General features: G+C 27.5%; 2 protein-coding genes across 4 annotated transcripts in view; one reads left to right on the top strand and one right to left on the bottom strand.

The window, feature by feature from the left end:
• Positions 1–4,426, bottom strand: part of LOC106679394 (vesicle-associated membrane protein-associated protein A) — an 8,732-nt gene extending 4,306 nt beyond the window's left edge. The window contains exons 1-5 of the mRNA XM_014418524.2: positions 4,251–4,426; positions 3,790–3,942; positions 3,332–3,435; positions 3,110–3,238; positions 158–256 (exon numbers count right to left, since the gene is read on the bottom strand). Of these exons, the coding sequence (XP_014274010.1) occupies positions 158–256; positions 3,110–3,238; positions 3,332–3,435; positions 3,790–3,942; positions 4,251–4,308 (543 nt within the window). The 5' untranslated portion in view covers positions 4,309–4,426. The remainder of the gene's footprint in view (positions 1–157; positions 257–3,109; positions 3,239–3,331; positions 3,436–3,789; positions 3,943–4,250) is intronic.
• A 121-nt stretch (positions 4,427–4,547) lies between these two features.
• On the top strand, positions 4,548–15,444 carry Vps4 (vacuolar protein sorting 4). 3 transcript variants are annotated; one of them, XM_014418522.3, is made up of 9 exons: positions 4,548–4,660; positions 5,051–5,092; positions 5,191–5,302; positions 6,997–7,135; positions 7,724–7,958; positions 8,217–8,484; positions 8,584–8,797; positions 10,793–11,021; positions 13,842–15,444. In XM_014418522.3, the coding sequence occupies exons 2-9, from the start codon at positions 5,069–5,071 to the stop codon at positions 13,941–13,943; spliced, it is 1,323 nt and encodes a 440-aa protein (XP_014274008.1). In that variant the 5' UTR covers positions 4,548–4,660; positions 5,051–5,068; the 3' UTR covers positions 13,944–15,444. The 3 variants fall into 3 exon arrangements, with proteins under 3 accessions (XP_014274008.1, XP_014274006.1, XP_014274009.1); XM_014418520.3 differs by having other exon boundaries at positions 4,609–4,892; XM_014418523.3 differs by having other exon boundaries at positions 4,614–4,727.
• Positions 15,445–15,858: the final 414 nt, after the last annotated feature.

The following is a 15,858-nucleotide window of genomic DNA, read 5'->3' as shown; positions in this document are numbered from 1 at the left end:
TGATTTGATACTTGATTTCATTCTGGAAAGACGCTTTATTTGGTTAGGTAAAATTCACGGACATATTCACGGATCATCTCTATCTATATATATATATAAATCTCTATATCAGAAGATTGTAATCATAAAATTATTTTGACAATGTTTTAAGTATTACCTTCAAAAGAAGGTTTTCTTGACGTAATGAATTCTCTTCCTCCCGGAGAACCTTTAGTTTCATATCTTTAGCAGCCTCTCCCCCTTCTTGCACATTTGGCTACAACAAACAGTAATTACCCTTCTTTGGACTTTATTTCAGTAAGTATCTATATGTTAATATACATTCCTTTAAATAGTAACACTATGAATTATTTGAAATCAGAATGAGTCCATTATAACATGGAATTATAACCAGATGATTTATATTATTTTTTCTCTTTTTCTAATTTATAAAAATAATTTGAACAAACATTAGGTGTATACAATAAAAAATTCCTCACAAGTCTGGACTAGCAGAAAGGGATTAGAATAATAATACAATGCTACAGAAAATTATAAAAAAATATATCATCTATCCTAACTATATTTGCAAAACATATACACCAAAAATAAATAATGGAAAATTAAATTAAAATTTTAAAAATCAATAAATTTACATTATCTAGGCTCATTTAAAAATCTAAATTTATGTCAGGATGAAATAAAAATCTAGGGTGGTCCATCCATAAAACAAGTTTTACTAACCACTCTACTTCCCATAGATGGGCACATAAAACTTCATTAATTTCATTAGATTCTCGCTCGTTTCAAAACAGATATTTCTATATCATTTACAGTAGTAGTACTTTCTACTTTCTTACACCGATCTTTCAAATGAGCCGTTTCAGTAGACAGATTGGCTATATAATATTATTTCTCGTTGAAAAATTGTAACTTTTTTGTTTTCAAAACTATGGCAAAAATATAACAGTTAACTACAATTTACATCCTGATCTTAAACATGTATTCTATGCAAATGAGTTATAGAACCAATACTGAAAATACACAGTACGATTTTTAGGAGTTCGTCATGCTGTTAACTGAAAGGCTCATATATAGGTTAAGTGAAATTAAAGAAATATTTAATAACTATGTGACATATAAACATTTATGGGACTAGCAAAAGGAAAAACCTTTGAATAATGTGATTATCATAATTCTCTATTATCTCCTACAAATTTATATGTAACATATTATTTTTGCTAAAATCTTTGGCATACCAATGATATATAATAAGATTATATTATTACTCTTATTTCCAGAAATGTATTTTCAACCTGGAAAAATATTTTTCCACTAATTTCCTTAAGTTACTTATTAAATCCTTTCATAGTTTGTAATTATCCATTTTACACTACAAATAAAAATTATGGATGATTAATTATTTCAAATAAACAAAATAAAAGGTATTTTAGAGGAAGATTAATTTATTTTCTTTTAATTTGTCATTTAAATCCTGTCAAACTATTTCAATGAGGATAAGAACTATTTGATAATAAATAACACTTTATTATACATTTATTTATCAAGTTTAATCAAATTAGTTAAGAAATGTTTTAGAGAAAAATCAAAAAAAGTGTATAATTCAATTATATAAAGAGGAACTTTCAGTCAAAAATTTTTAATAAAAAAGTTGCAGTAATTTCCTAGGCACATACCTGTCCTAAAATGTAATTTTAGTTTTATAGGACAATTTACTTTGAAATATGCTGTTTGCATACACACAGACTATTTAACGAGGCTTGGTTATTTCAACTCAGGGGACCACAAAATGTGTTTAGTTATGTCGGTAAGTTAATGTAATAAAGAACTGTTGGGAGGAGAGGAAGAGGAGTCATAAATTAATTAAAAGAGTTATTTTGTTCTTTTTTTCTGAATCACTAAATTCTCTCTTAATAAAAGATCTCTTTGGATCAGTCCACGAGTATACAGTTCATCATTAAGAACAATACACTTAAAGCAAATATCATAAAATGATTCAAGAAAATGTCATTGTCGGAATGACACAATTTAACTATCAAGATTAATTTAAAATGTTAGAAAATAGCTTAATAAACAGTATTGCAAAAGTATAATCAATGACAGTCATAGTTTCCAATAGAACAATTAAAAACACACGGCTTTTAGGATTACAAAAGTATAATAAATCTTTAAGTGCCAATAACTGATTTATCCTTTCTTGTCTCCTGACCTTGAATCCATTAAGAATTGAATAGATGTAGAGTAAGACAACTGGTTGGCAACCAGTGGAAATGCTTTTCAAAATTCTTCAGTGGATATTTATGAAGTCATACGTTAAATTCTGCCATCTAATGGTTTTGATTAATTTAGTCCTCAAGTAGATAAATAAATTACGACTGGATCAACTGATACATAGACAGAGGAAATTTTAAAAGTGATTCAAAAGGCTGAGCACAATACCCACAATTTAAGTTATTAAATAAAAATTGAAAGTGTTATTGCCTGGAAGCTGTTTTCGGCAAAGACATAAAATAATCAACTTAGATTATGACTATCCAGAAAAGGATAGTGCCACTTAGAATCGGAAAAAACAGGGGCCCTTTAAATTTCATGAAAGTTTAAGGGACCTATAAACAAACAAACTTAACAAAATAGATTAAGAGAAAAATAAAAATTTGATTTCATCTTTAATGTGAAATAGGCAAATGTGTTGGTATAAATTCAACTTTCTTCAGTCAAATCCTTGAGAAGAAATTATTTGATATATTTACCATAGATATATTATATAGCTTATTAATAATGGATTAATGTTAAAAACAAATTAATTTAAAAATACACACAACTTGCATAAATCAAAAAGAAATTCTTTAAATGAATGAAAATCAAATATGATAGAACTGATTTTTTTTTTTAACTGTCCTGGTGATCAAGTAGAATAGTAATAGAAAAATTATTAAGAAACATAATAAATAAATACGTCAATTAAGACCAATGCTTTTAGATACATGTAATACCCGATTTACATTTATGACTACATAATTTGGTAAACTGAGTCAAGAAACATAAGTAGATAAATAAATTATTTAATTCACCTAAATTAAATTTTGAATAATTGGAAAATTATACTTACTGAATCTCCACTGTTTTTAGCTTCTTCCCTAGTCGACGTATCAGTAGCTCCAACTTCTCCTTCAGTCGGTAACTCGAATACACATTTCAATTTAGTATCCATTAAACTTTCTGCATCAGCCTCTTTCCACTATATTATGAAAAGATATAGAAGTAATTACTAAGAAAGGAAATATTATTTGATAAAATTTTTAATTATCAAAATCCGAATATTCGTACTTACTAATGTATCTTGATTAAATTCACCTTCTGGAGCAATCATTGTTTGCACCATAAATTTATGCTTACTTTTTTCACTAGGGTCAAACTCAAATGGTTGGAGACAAACTATAAAAATGATGATTCATCTATGAATAATTACCCTCAAGAACAAGGATATACATTTTCAATCAAATCAGATCAATATTTAATATTAAAACTAAGTAATTTTAAATAATACAATAGAAACAATTAAATAACAGTTAAAATTCTTTACTTAAAAAGATACATTACTGAGAAAGATAGTACTGAAAAAATATAATGACAGTTGCAAAGTGTCAGGAAAAGTTAAATACATTTTTAAATTATTACCAATATTAAATTAACTGTAGCAAGTATATTTTTTATGCTAATTCATATTTTTCGGTGAATATTGAATAATTTCATTGACAGTTCGGTAGTGATAATATGATAAAAACAGACCTGCAACTACAACAGTTTCTTTAGGTAGCACAACACCAGAATTTGGTCGAACACAGTATTTTTTTGGAGCTGTAGTTTTTATTTTAAAACAAACAGGTGAGTCTATTGGATTTTTTAATTGTAAGTGAGAAGTACTCATTTGTTTGAAAGGACCTAAAACATAGTTAAATAAAAACATTATTCATTGCATGCTGATACAAAAATACATTTTAAAAATCAATTATACAGATGTAAATACTGAACCAAAGATGATTAAATTATTCCATTTTAAGAATTATATAAAATAAATCAGTATACTTATATTTGGTGGTTTTTTAACTAAATTGCCGCTAATTGATAAAACGAACCAAAGAGGGAAAAAAATAAAGGTAAAATACACATTACAGAGCAAATATTCGAGGTTGTTTAACATAGGACAGATTTTAACGGCGGTATTCTGAATTAAAAATAATAAATCATACCTCGGAATTTAAGTTCATGTTTCGGCTCTATTATCAAGACTTGCTCTCGTTTTGCCATATCGTCAACAGACCTAACACTATTATACTGTAAATTCAATGTATTCAACTCCAAAACCTTACAGAGGATCCCGGAATATTGGATACAGAAAGTACGGTCTACGCATGCGTTTTTATTCTACTGCCTCCTGCTATAATGACGTCATGACAACTTGTAATTTTTGAAATCTTGAATTTTAAATATATAATAATTATATTTTAAACTTCATAATTGTTTCATCAGCTTAATTAATGCCTAAATTCTGATATCTTGTAGATTTTGTTCCCAGAATATTCTATTAATGAAATAGATTAAATCTAGTCAGCTGGCACCCGTCTGGCAGTACCCTTTGTGGGTAAATTGTCAAATTTTGGTAATTGGTTAAAAAATTTTTAAATATCTTAAAGTAATCGATCTTGGAGTGCTTCCTTCGACTGTAGGTAACTGCGGTGCTGTGTGTTAAAATTTTGGGAACGACTTGTTATCAATACGTGTGACAAATGAGTCAATTCCAACCTTATTTTTATTGGTATTGTCCTGAGATATGAGATATCAACTTCATAGTTTTGACTTCAAATAAAACATCTAGTTCAGATACAATTGTAGTATGTATATGAAGGAGATTGTCCATTTTACTATTTCAGTTAAATGTCATAACAAGTGTTAACCTATAAAATTGTAATTTGTTAACGTGGATTAGTTTCCTTATAAGTGATTTCATCTGTTTGTTTGCATAGTTTAAAACTCATTTTTATGTTTACAGACGATATAATTATCAATTATGAGTATTGGTGGAACCTTGCAGGTATGTATTAATGTTCAACTTTTTAAGACCTAACACTTATTATGATTCATTTTTTCTTTATAGGATTTATTCTTTAACTAATTGTTATTTCTTTATAGAAAGCTATTGATCTAGTTACAAAAGCTACCGATGAGGACAGAAATAAAAATTATGAAGAGGCATTAAGATTATATGAACATGCAGTTGAATATTTCCTTCATGCTATCAAATGTAAGTTGAAGTTTTTCAATAAGTTTATTAACAAAACCACAATTTTTTAGTTTCATATATTTTATGATATTCAATAACTGGAAAACTGTATGTGTGAGTCTTTTTTTCTAGTTTTAAAATCAACCATAATATGCTCATACGATATCTGCAATATGATTTGTTAACCCATTTCTTCCCAAGGATAGAAATAATATGATATTTTGTTTCTTTGTTAAGTAGTGTCAAAAGTTTAGATTTAGACAATTTGAAGATTATTGCACTATTTTTTGGAATGTTTATAACTTTTACTGGACCACTGGGCAGGTAAATGTTCAAATATTAAAAGACATATTGCACGAAAATGATTCTTAATTTTTATTTGTTTTCAAGATATACGTCAAAGCAGTCTAGGTGCAGGGCATACTTCTTTAAACTAATATAAACATTATCAATGCGTGATTGCACCTGAGAGAAGGAATGGGTTAATGATAGATGAAGGTGGTCTTTAATTTACTTTGACAAGATATAGTTTTATAAATGGAAGGTATTGTTTTAAATGATGAATGATGTGTTTTGAATGAATCATTGCTTACCTATTTACTTTTTGGAAACATAAAATAAAACAACCTGTGATGTCTAGAAATTTTATAATTTCTCCATAGTTAAAGCAGGAATGTAAGTGTACTTACTTATGTTATCTATTCTTCCTCTGTTCATAATTAGAATGGTGTCTTTTGCTTTAAAAAACCCTTTTTAGGTTTGTTAACTTTTTAGTAAGAGTTTTCTATTTTTATATTTTTGTAAAAGTCTTTATTATTTTAGGGTCGAGGTTGGAATGACAATTTTAAATTTTGTTCCTGCCAAGAGTACAACAGTATAAAAAAGTTAACAAAGCTGTAGTGAAATTGGGAAAGATCGGGCAGTTTCAGCTTTTCCCGTTCAAATAGGATGTCTCTATTTTTCTCCTTTAGTTATTCATGATTTTCTTTAATATCTTGTATTCATTCATTGTTTACTATTGTTAAAAATGAGAATTTCTTATTTTTTTCAAATAAACAAAATTAAAAATACTTTAAAGGAAGATTTTTTGAATATTTTGCATTTAAGCCCTAATTGACTATTTCAATGTGGGCCTATCTGGGCCCTGTTTCATAATGAAAGCTAATAGTATTAGTTCATAGTACAAGTGTAGAAACTAATAATGTGCGAAGCATTAGACATCTGGACATAATTATAACCCCCATAAGACATATCTTAGTACGAGCATGCTCTCACCATTTGATATTCAGCTTTATACTGCTTTTTTTATAATTTCAATTAAGATTAACAAAACAATTTCAGAAATAAGAGGAGTAATTTATAGAATGTAGTATATTGTTGAAAAGCCAAAGAAAATTAATATCTAACATATGAAGTTGTAGAGAGTAATGGGAAGTGAAAGAAAAACGCATTTACAAACTATATTTTTTAATAAATTATTTGTTTCCAAGGTTATTATGACAAATGTAAATTTTTTTACTTTCACTAACCTATAAATGAAAATATAGTTAGGGGAAACATCTTTATCCTGAGTAATAAAGATGTTGTTTTGAAATAAGAAGGTATGTTTCAAATCAATATTGGTTGCTAAGTGAAAGTACTGCACCAGATTTTTTTAGATTACTTTTATAGTACTATCTTTTATTAAATTTATGTTATCTTATAATTAATTTCAGATGAAGCACAAAGTGAACGAGCTAAGGAAAGCATTCGAAACAAATGTTTACAATACTTAGAAAGAGCTGAAAAGCTCAAGGAATATTTAAAAAAAGGAAAACAGAAAAAACCTGTGAAAGAAGGAGAAAGTAATTCCAAGTGAGTCTGTGTTTTAAAATAGATAAATGTAATGCACATTGATAATTTCAATTTTCAATAATGTTTCCTTTTATTATTTTATATCATCATGGCATGTTTTGTAATTATAATTTTTTTTAATCAACCAAGCTAATTCTCATGAAATTTAGTAAGCTTTTTTCTCATCAGTCAGTAAAGGTGTCCTTATCCTCATTCTTGGAATTGGGATGGTGATTAATTAATATTTAAGACCACATTTGATTAATTTGCTAGGTTATTAAACATATTTATCTATATTTAACATGTTAACTGTTTATTATTCAATTGATTTGATATTTATTCATAATGATGTATTCTTCATTTAAGTTTTTAAGAAAAAATGAGTTTTAAAATATTTTCTTAAAGGGTTGATTTTTTAGTTATGTTAGTTTTGTATGGAGGGTGCAGTATCATTATCAGAACTATGTTAGTGTGCATATTCATATGTGTAGAACTATGCTAATAAATAAGTGGTCTTAAAGTTTCTTTTAAAAGAAGTACCAAACAATAAATTTTAAGTCATACATAAAAGGATTATTAATTTTTTTCTATGTAATATTTATTTTTCAGATCAGATGAAAAGAAAAGTGATAGTGATAGTGATTCAGATGATCCTGAGAAAAAGAAACTACAATCAAGATTAGAAGGAGCTATTGTGGTAGAGAAACCATGTGTGCAGTGGTCTGATATCGCTGGTCTAGAAGGAGCAAAAGAAGCTCTTAAAGAAGCAGTGATCCTTCCAATTAAGTTTCCTCATCTGTTTACTGGGAAGAGAATACCATGGAAGGGTATTCTTTTGTTTGGAGTATGTGCCATTTATTTTCTATTAAAATTCTGTCTGTTGTTATTCTGTTTGCCTTGATACCTGAATAGCATGACGTTATTAGTAGTGTTTATTGGTGATTAGATTAAATAAAAAAAGACTAAAAAAAATTGCAACTTACTATCTATGGTTTCTATTATCTAGACTGTAATTTACGTTTATTAATTATTGTCTTTTGAAAATATAATAGCTTCGGGACTGAAAATTGTACTTATCAAACTCATTTGTTCCCTCTTTTAGCCCCCAGGAACAGGTAAATCATATCTTGCCAAAGCTGTAGCAACTGAAGCTAATAATTCAACGTTCTTCTCTATATCTTCCTCTGATCTTGTTTCTAAATGGCTTGGCGAGTCTGAGAGGTTGGTGAAGAACCTATTTGAACTTGCCAGATCACATAAGCCGAGCATAATTTTTATAGATGAAGTTGATTCTTTGTGTTCATCAAGATCAGATAATGAGTCTGAATCAGCCAGGAGGATTAAAACTGAGTTTCTTGTTCAAATGCAAGGTATTGATTTATTATATGTTAAATTATTGTTTTGTAAGTAGTGATGTACTTTGTTCGATTTATTGACCATTTCCATCCGTGTCATTTTGAATTATCTAGGTGTCGGTAATGACAATGATGGAATATTAGTTCTGGGAGCTACCAATATACCCTGGGTCCTGGATGCAGCCATTAGGAGAAGATTTGAAAAAAGAATCTACATATCTCTACCGGAGGAACATGCACGATTACTTATGTTCAAACTCCATCTCGGGAATACTTTTCATCAACTGTCGGAAGAAGAACTGAAAATACTTGCCCAGAAAACAGATGGGTAAGGATTTTAAGTAATAGTATAATAGTATATATAAAAGCAAATATTAATTGTTTTACTTCATCACTGTTGAATGTAGGGCAGCTTTATAATCGTGTAGGAGGTAAAAAAATATTGTCCTTATAATAAGGAATTTAAAATTTTTAACATCAAGAAACAACTTATAGGATACATTTTTAGGCTTAACATCTATTTGTATAATTATTTGATTTTGAATACATTTTCAGGGGTTATGTGGATTGGTACTTAAATGGTCAAAAATAGAATATAGAAATAGTGATAAAGCTGTATTGACGTATCTACTTGTTAGACTTTTGTTTTATATCTGGTCAAGTGAAAATCAAAAATTCATCACAAATATATTTACAGATATACGTAGAAATTATCTTCTAGAAATATCCTTAAAAGGGTCTCGGAATAAATAACATTTTTAGTTGACTTAGCGCATTAGTCAAATTTAATTAGTTAAATCTTTACCTATTTAGTTATGAGTCAGCAGAAGATGTACATACATTTTAGAAATAGACTAATAGAAAAGCTGTATAAAAAAATTCAAAAGTTGACTTACTGTCGCCTGAAAGTTGGCCCTTTCTACAAAGAAATCTATAGAGTAGAAATAACTAAAAATATCATGGGGAATTCATAATTAACTTATACCCTTTGACAATATTCATTTACTTTATTAGTGCTCTTTGCCAGTGTCTAATGCATAATGTGAAAAAAATATTTCTCAATGTAGAATTTTGACATTTTCTAAAAAATTAAGTCGACTTTAAAGAAATTAGAAATGCTCTCCAACAAAAAAGTAAACACTTGGAAAAAAACTTTCTGCTATAAAATAAAATTAAGTTCTTGAATGAAAAAAAAATTGTTTAAAGTTAAAGTTTTAAAAATCATATATTAAATTAAAAACCATCTAGTCCTTGCTTTTACACCTGATTGACAAATAAGTAGCTTGTTGTGAACGAGAAGGTGTCAACATTTGGAAATTGGGTATATAGTAGATTGGCTGACGGCAGATGAAAGTAGTTCTGATGAGTGAGGCCAGTGGCATCAGAGTAGCGAGTTAAATAGAATTTCTAAAATAGAAGAATCACTAATAAAAGGAATTTGTAATAAAAATCTCATTCTCAAAACACAAAAAGTCGCAAAAACATCTTATGGGAATGATTAGAGGAAGAATCAGATCTGGGTTATGAAAATTTATCAGTTTTTGGAGGCACAAAATATGAATAGTGTTTATTATTAAAAGGAAGAAAACTAAAATAACTGTATCAAATAAGGATAAAAATAAATGTTCACAATTATATTGTTGACTATCACTAAATGTTCATAATTAGGAAGAATCGAGGATTTTAAACATTATAGTGACAATAACAAATAAAAAAAGTTCCAATGTAACCATAAACTTGATGTAGGAGGAACCAATGACTTTATATGTTTATATATAGATTGATTTCTTTTAACAGAAAAGAAGATTATAATCCTCTCTATGTCACATCGTTACATACGTATATTTATGGCGGCACACAATTTAATTATTTTTTTAAATATTTTTTGTGTAAATAACAATAGAAACTTGAAACTTCACAATTAATGTTACCAAGTGATTAAAGATGCAATAAACCACATTTTGTCTCTAAAAGATGCTTTGAACCCACCACACTTAAAACATATGTCATGCCAAATGATGTAAACTATAGCATGACAAGCCAGAGTTATTTTCAGTTAATATTTTGTATACTACATCATGATTTTTGATATATTGTTCCACCTTCAGATGGATGAATTGACTGTCTTTGGGTTGTAAAAATAAATTAAATTGTAAAAATAAAATAAGCTGTTTCACTAGTCAACAACTTTTTACTAATCTATTCAAGTTTTAAAGTAAAATATTATTTCTTTGCAATGTTTAGTTAACATTCAGTCTTTTTTTTTTTTTTAGTTTCTCATTTTTGTTTTCGATTTTTATGTAGATATTTTGTGTGTTTCTAGATATTCTGGTGCTGATATAAGTATTGTAGTTCGAGATGCCCTAATGCAACCAGTTAGGAAGGTCCAAATGGCCACTCACTTTCGAAGGTTAAAAGGCCCATCAAGGACCAACCCAGATGAGATAGTAGATGATCTCCTCACTCCTTGTTCACCAGGTAGTCCTGGTGCTATTGAAATGTCTTGGATGGAAGTTCCAAGCGATAAGCTTTATGAACCTCCTGTCACGATGGTCAGTATTTTTATATTTAATATTTTATATGAATAGATTTTAAGTATATTAACTATTAATTTATATTGTATTAATTTCAATTTATATTGTATCTAAGATAATTAACAGTATTTTTTTATATTAAAAAAATGTAATGCTTCCATGCATTTCTTGTTTTCACACCCTTTCATTTTTGGTTTTTGGGCTCCTACTTTTAAATTGTTTTATTCTTTTTAGAAAAAAAGTCTAATTCATTTTTAAGTCAAGTTTTCACTGGTTTACTTTATATATAGAATATATACTTAGGGGAAGTATTGAGATTGTGAAACATTTTGATTTATAGTTTTTGAAGAAAATACACATTTTAAGGTTCTCTGAGTCCAATTAATCAAGTTTCGAAAAATGGTCTGTGTGTCTGTCAATAGTCTAGCTCAAAAATGAAGTCATACAAAACTGATATTACATGTTTAGGGAAGATATATATATGCCTGGGACTTTTTCGTTGAAACCAACCAACCAGTAGTACAATTTTATATTATAGATTGATTTTAGAATTTTCCCTGAAAGGGTCATAAAGATTTCGATTGAAGTTGGTAAAGCTATATAGAATTAAGTGGTCTTTGATATCAGATAGGTCTTATCTTCATTGAAATAGTTGAGTGGGTTTAAATGTCAAATTTTCTAAAATACCTTTAATTTTGTTTATTTCAAATAATTAACCATTTCATATTTTTATTAGTCATGAAAAATGACGAAATATGAACTATGGAAGGATTTGATTAATAACTTTCGAATATAAGAAATAAAAATATTTTTCCAAGTTGAAAATACATTTCCTGAAATAAGAGTAATGATTACTTTTAATGTACTCTTGGAAATCCAAAGATTTTAGAAAAAAGTGTATGTAATACATAAAGTAGTAAAATTTAATGGAGAACGACAAAAAATAATAATACGTATAAATAAAAATCTGTTCTAACATGAGTTTGATTCTTTAACTAGCAGATTCATTCACAATGTTTTTTCTGTTTTTCCTGTTAGATGAATATTTTTATGTCATCATAGTTATTAAATAGATAGTTTCTTCAGTTTCACTTTAAGTATATATGAGTCTTTCATTTAACAGGATAACTAACTCCATAAAATCATTTTTAATATTTTCAAAATTGATTCTTTAACAATTTAGCATAAATAAGTAGTTAGGAGCAGAATGTGAAGTTTAGTAAAATGTTTTTTTTATTGTTTTATTTTTATACCAGATCGGCATGGTGGGCCTTACATGGTTGATATAACTTATATTATGTATATTTTTTTTAACAGTTGATTATGAGGGGGTATAGTCATACAAATGACACCCCTAACTATATACAATGTTCTTATTAAAAGAAAAAATAATAATAATAAAATAAATAGATAAGAATAATGCTTCTTAATAAAAGAGGAAAGTAAAATTAATAACAAAAAATAATGATATTGGTACACTTAAATAAAATAAACAATTGTCTTCTAATAGTAAAAAAAAAACAAGTTAATTTGAAAAAGGGAAGAGAGAAGAAAAGAGAGGAAAAAAAATAATAATGAATAAATAAAATGAATAATAATATGTAAATAGAGGTAGTGTGACTATAAATTAACTTTATATTTATTAAAAATTTATAAAAGAATGTCCTGCAGCAGTCTGGGCTTCAGCCTTCGGGTTGAGGTTGGGTTTCCCAGGTTGTAGGTCACTGCTCCTTTAACTGTCGGCAACTGGGAGGGGAACTTAATAACCGTTTTTTGATATAATCCTCTATTGACTCCATTTGTAATTCGCGATGCAATTGCCTATTTCTTATGAACCAAGGAGTATTAACTGCGATTCTTAGGACTTTATTTTGAAAAGATTGTAGTTTTTTCCTTTTCGTGACGGATGCCGCTCCCCAGGCTTCACAGCCGTACATCAGCAGTGGCATGAGGATTGTTTTAAATATAAGAACAGTTATTTCTGGTTTTAGTTTGGAATTAGTAAAATGTTGTATATTTATATTTCATATGTTTGCAAAAGAGAAATGTTGAAATTCTTCAATGAGAAATAACATTGCAAGTAGTTTTCTTAAAACTGTTGAAATTGGAGTTAGTCAATCTTTCGACTGAAAGGCTCATTTGGAAAGTTAGTACAGGAAAGTATTTTCAAGTTTTTAAATTTAGAAAATAGACATGCTAAATACAAGCACTAAAGCAACTGCAATGTCTACTATCCCGAAGCATTTCTTTGATAGGTTGAAAAAAAACATATCTGTTACAGATGGTAATGTATTAAATGGTCCCATAGTTTTTTGATGAGACTAGGGCAAGAATAACTAAAAGATTGAAATTGAATAATGAGTCAATTAGAAGAATACTCTGTTTTATGACTAGATGTCATTGACATGCAAAAAAATATTCAAATATATCTTTTACATCAAAACTTGTGACCATACATCCCAACTAAAATACAGAATATGTGAGCTTAATCTCAATTTGAAAGGCAAAGTCATAAGCATTCAACTCTAAATTAACTCTACCCCTCTTATGATTAATTAATCATGTGAAATCTGATTGATCGTATTATTGCTCTTCTTTAATGGTTTTCTTGTTTGTTTTTTTCTCGGCCAAGTCTCTCATTGGAGTCCTATATTGCAATAGTTTGTTCAAAAACAGTGCAATTCATAACACATTTAATGTATAGTTTTTTAGGAAAATTCGTACAAAAAAAAACATGTTGAATTAAGAACCAAATTTTTTAAAATTCGTCATAAACAAATTTTTATCTAATCTCTCTCACTAAACTTGCTAATTTTTTATTTTTGTTTTCCGTTTCAGAGTGATATGCTAAGATCTTTAGCTACTTCAAAACCAACAGTGAATGATGAAGATATGAAAAAACTCGATAAATTCAAAGAAGATTTTGGTCAAGAAGGATGAACCTGTGTAAATTATTACTGTCGTTTTCCTTGTTTTAATTTTTTTTAAAGTTCCAAGGCTTTTGCTTATATATATACATAAAGAAAAAGAAAAAAAGAGAAAACTATGCATTATTAAGATGAAAGTGTTGTATTGAGGGCGACTTGATACCAATGTGTATAACCAGAATTAGTTCTTAATATATAGATGTAACTCACTATTTTCATATTTAAATATTTAAAAAAAGGTCTTATTAGACATTACACCAGTGGTCGAGTCATATTGTTTTAGGATATAATTTGTAGATTGTTATTTCTCTCATTATATATTCTAATTTTTTATTGAAAGAGATGTGATTATATCTTAATATTTTTTTATTTATTACAAAAAATCTTGTACTTATGTTTTGTCAACACAATTTTTTTTTAGAATAGGACTTGAGCGCGCATTCCATTTCTACTAGTTTCCAAAAAACGAACAAAAAATTATTTTGTGAATGTAAGCTTAATGATAAAAACTGGGTAAATTTCTTCTTTTTTTTTATTAGTTATTTTTAGGAAGACAATTTTTAATTATTTTAATGTTATTTCCTTATTTAAATTATCCCTTCCGTAATTCTAAAGGTAATTTAGCATTTGCTCAAATACCAATTCTGGTGAGCTTTAATTAGACCTTTTTTTTTTTTAATAAAAAAAAAATTGCTTTTAGTTTTAGAAATCCAATACTTTATATTTGAATTCTAGTGAAAAGATGAATATAATAAAGTAATAAAAGCATTGTCGTAGAGATTCAATTCATTCAAAATTTCTTGTGTGATCATGACATGTTTCACTTTTGTAATGAAGATAAAATAAAATTGCTCCAATGAGGAATTGTTCTTTCATCATTTGATGTAAAATTAATTCTAATTTGTATTACTTTTTTTTTTTTTTTGGTTTTTTATATCTTATTGATTTTTTATGAATATTGAAATTATATTATAATTATTAGGTTAAAAAAAAAATTAAGGAGTGGTTTTCGAAAATTATTTTGAGAGCTACTTAGTATTTTTATAGCAAAAATTGTTATTGTCTGCACTTAATACTGATGTTCATTATTATTGTTAAGAATCAAAATATCATGTAACTCGATTTCATTATTGTTTGCAGTGTTATCAACATAATGTTTTGAATTGAAGACCTTATTTTTGAAAACTTACTCGATTGGGAGAAAAGTATTTATTTATTGTGATTACAAATAGTTAAACCAAAGTAATTATTGCTAATGATATATTGTTGACTTTATAGAAAACTTTGTATATTAAATTCTCTCACTATTTATGCAAATTTGTTTGTTCTTTAATCAACTGGTGGTAGGCAGATCAGCTTTTGTAACATAAGAATGTAATTAATTGTATCATAAAAATTTTATCAGTGTGCTTAATGAAAGGGATTCAATTAATAATACAAAATATGTTTTTTGTTTCATAAACATTTTTTTAAAAGTATATTATAAATAAAATTATTATACAAATTTATTTTAATTATGACTTAATTTTTTTTAATAACATAGTTATTTATTCACTCCACATTAAAAGGACTTAAGTTGTGGAAACTGAAAAAAGTAAAGTAAGGATTTATATACCTAAACAATAATATGGTGAAGTATGTTAATTTGTTTATTCCAAGATTTTTCATTACAAACTCTTCCTATAACACTTTCGATATCCTCATGAAATTTTCTTGCTAGGGGAAAAGAAAATTGAATTGTTCTTCACCTACCTCCTGTATAAATTATTTCTTGAATTGAGAATCCAAAATAAAAACTCTTCAGCATCTTAAACATGAACATTTCCTGGAAAATGAAAATTTATGTTAGAAATGCCTTCTTGCAGTTGACAGTATCGCCAGCTTCTTACACGAAGGTAAGTATGACCTGAACATTCTGAAAGGTCACT

Source organism: Halyomorpha halys, unplaced genomic scaffold (assembly GCF_000696795.3).
Source record: "Halyomorpha halys isolate HHAL.00 unplaced genomic scaffold, Hhal_1.1 Scaffold200.1, whole genome shotgun sequence".
Taxonomy (NCBI): Eukaryota; Metazoa; Arthropoda; class Insecta; order Hemiptera; family Pentatomidae; genus Halyomorpha; species Halyomorpha halys.
The sequence above is the reverse complement of the archived record's forward strand: the minus strand, read 5'-3'. Positions and strand labels throughout refer to the sequence as shown.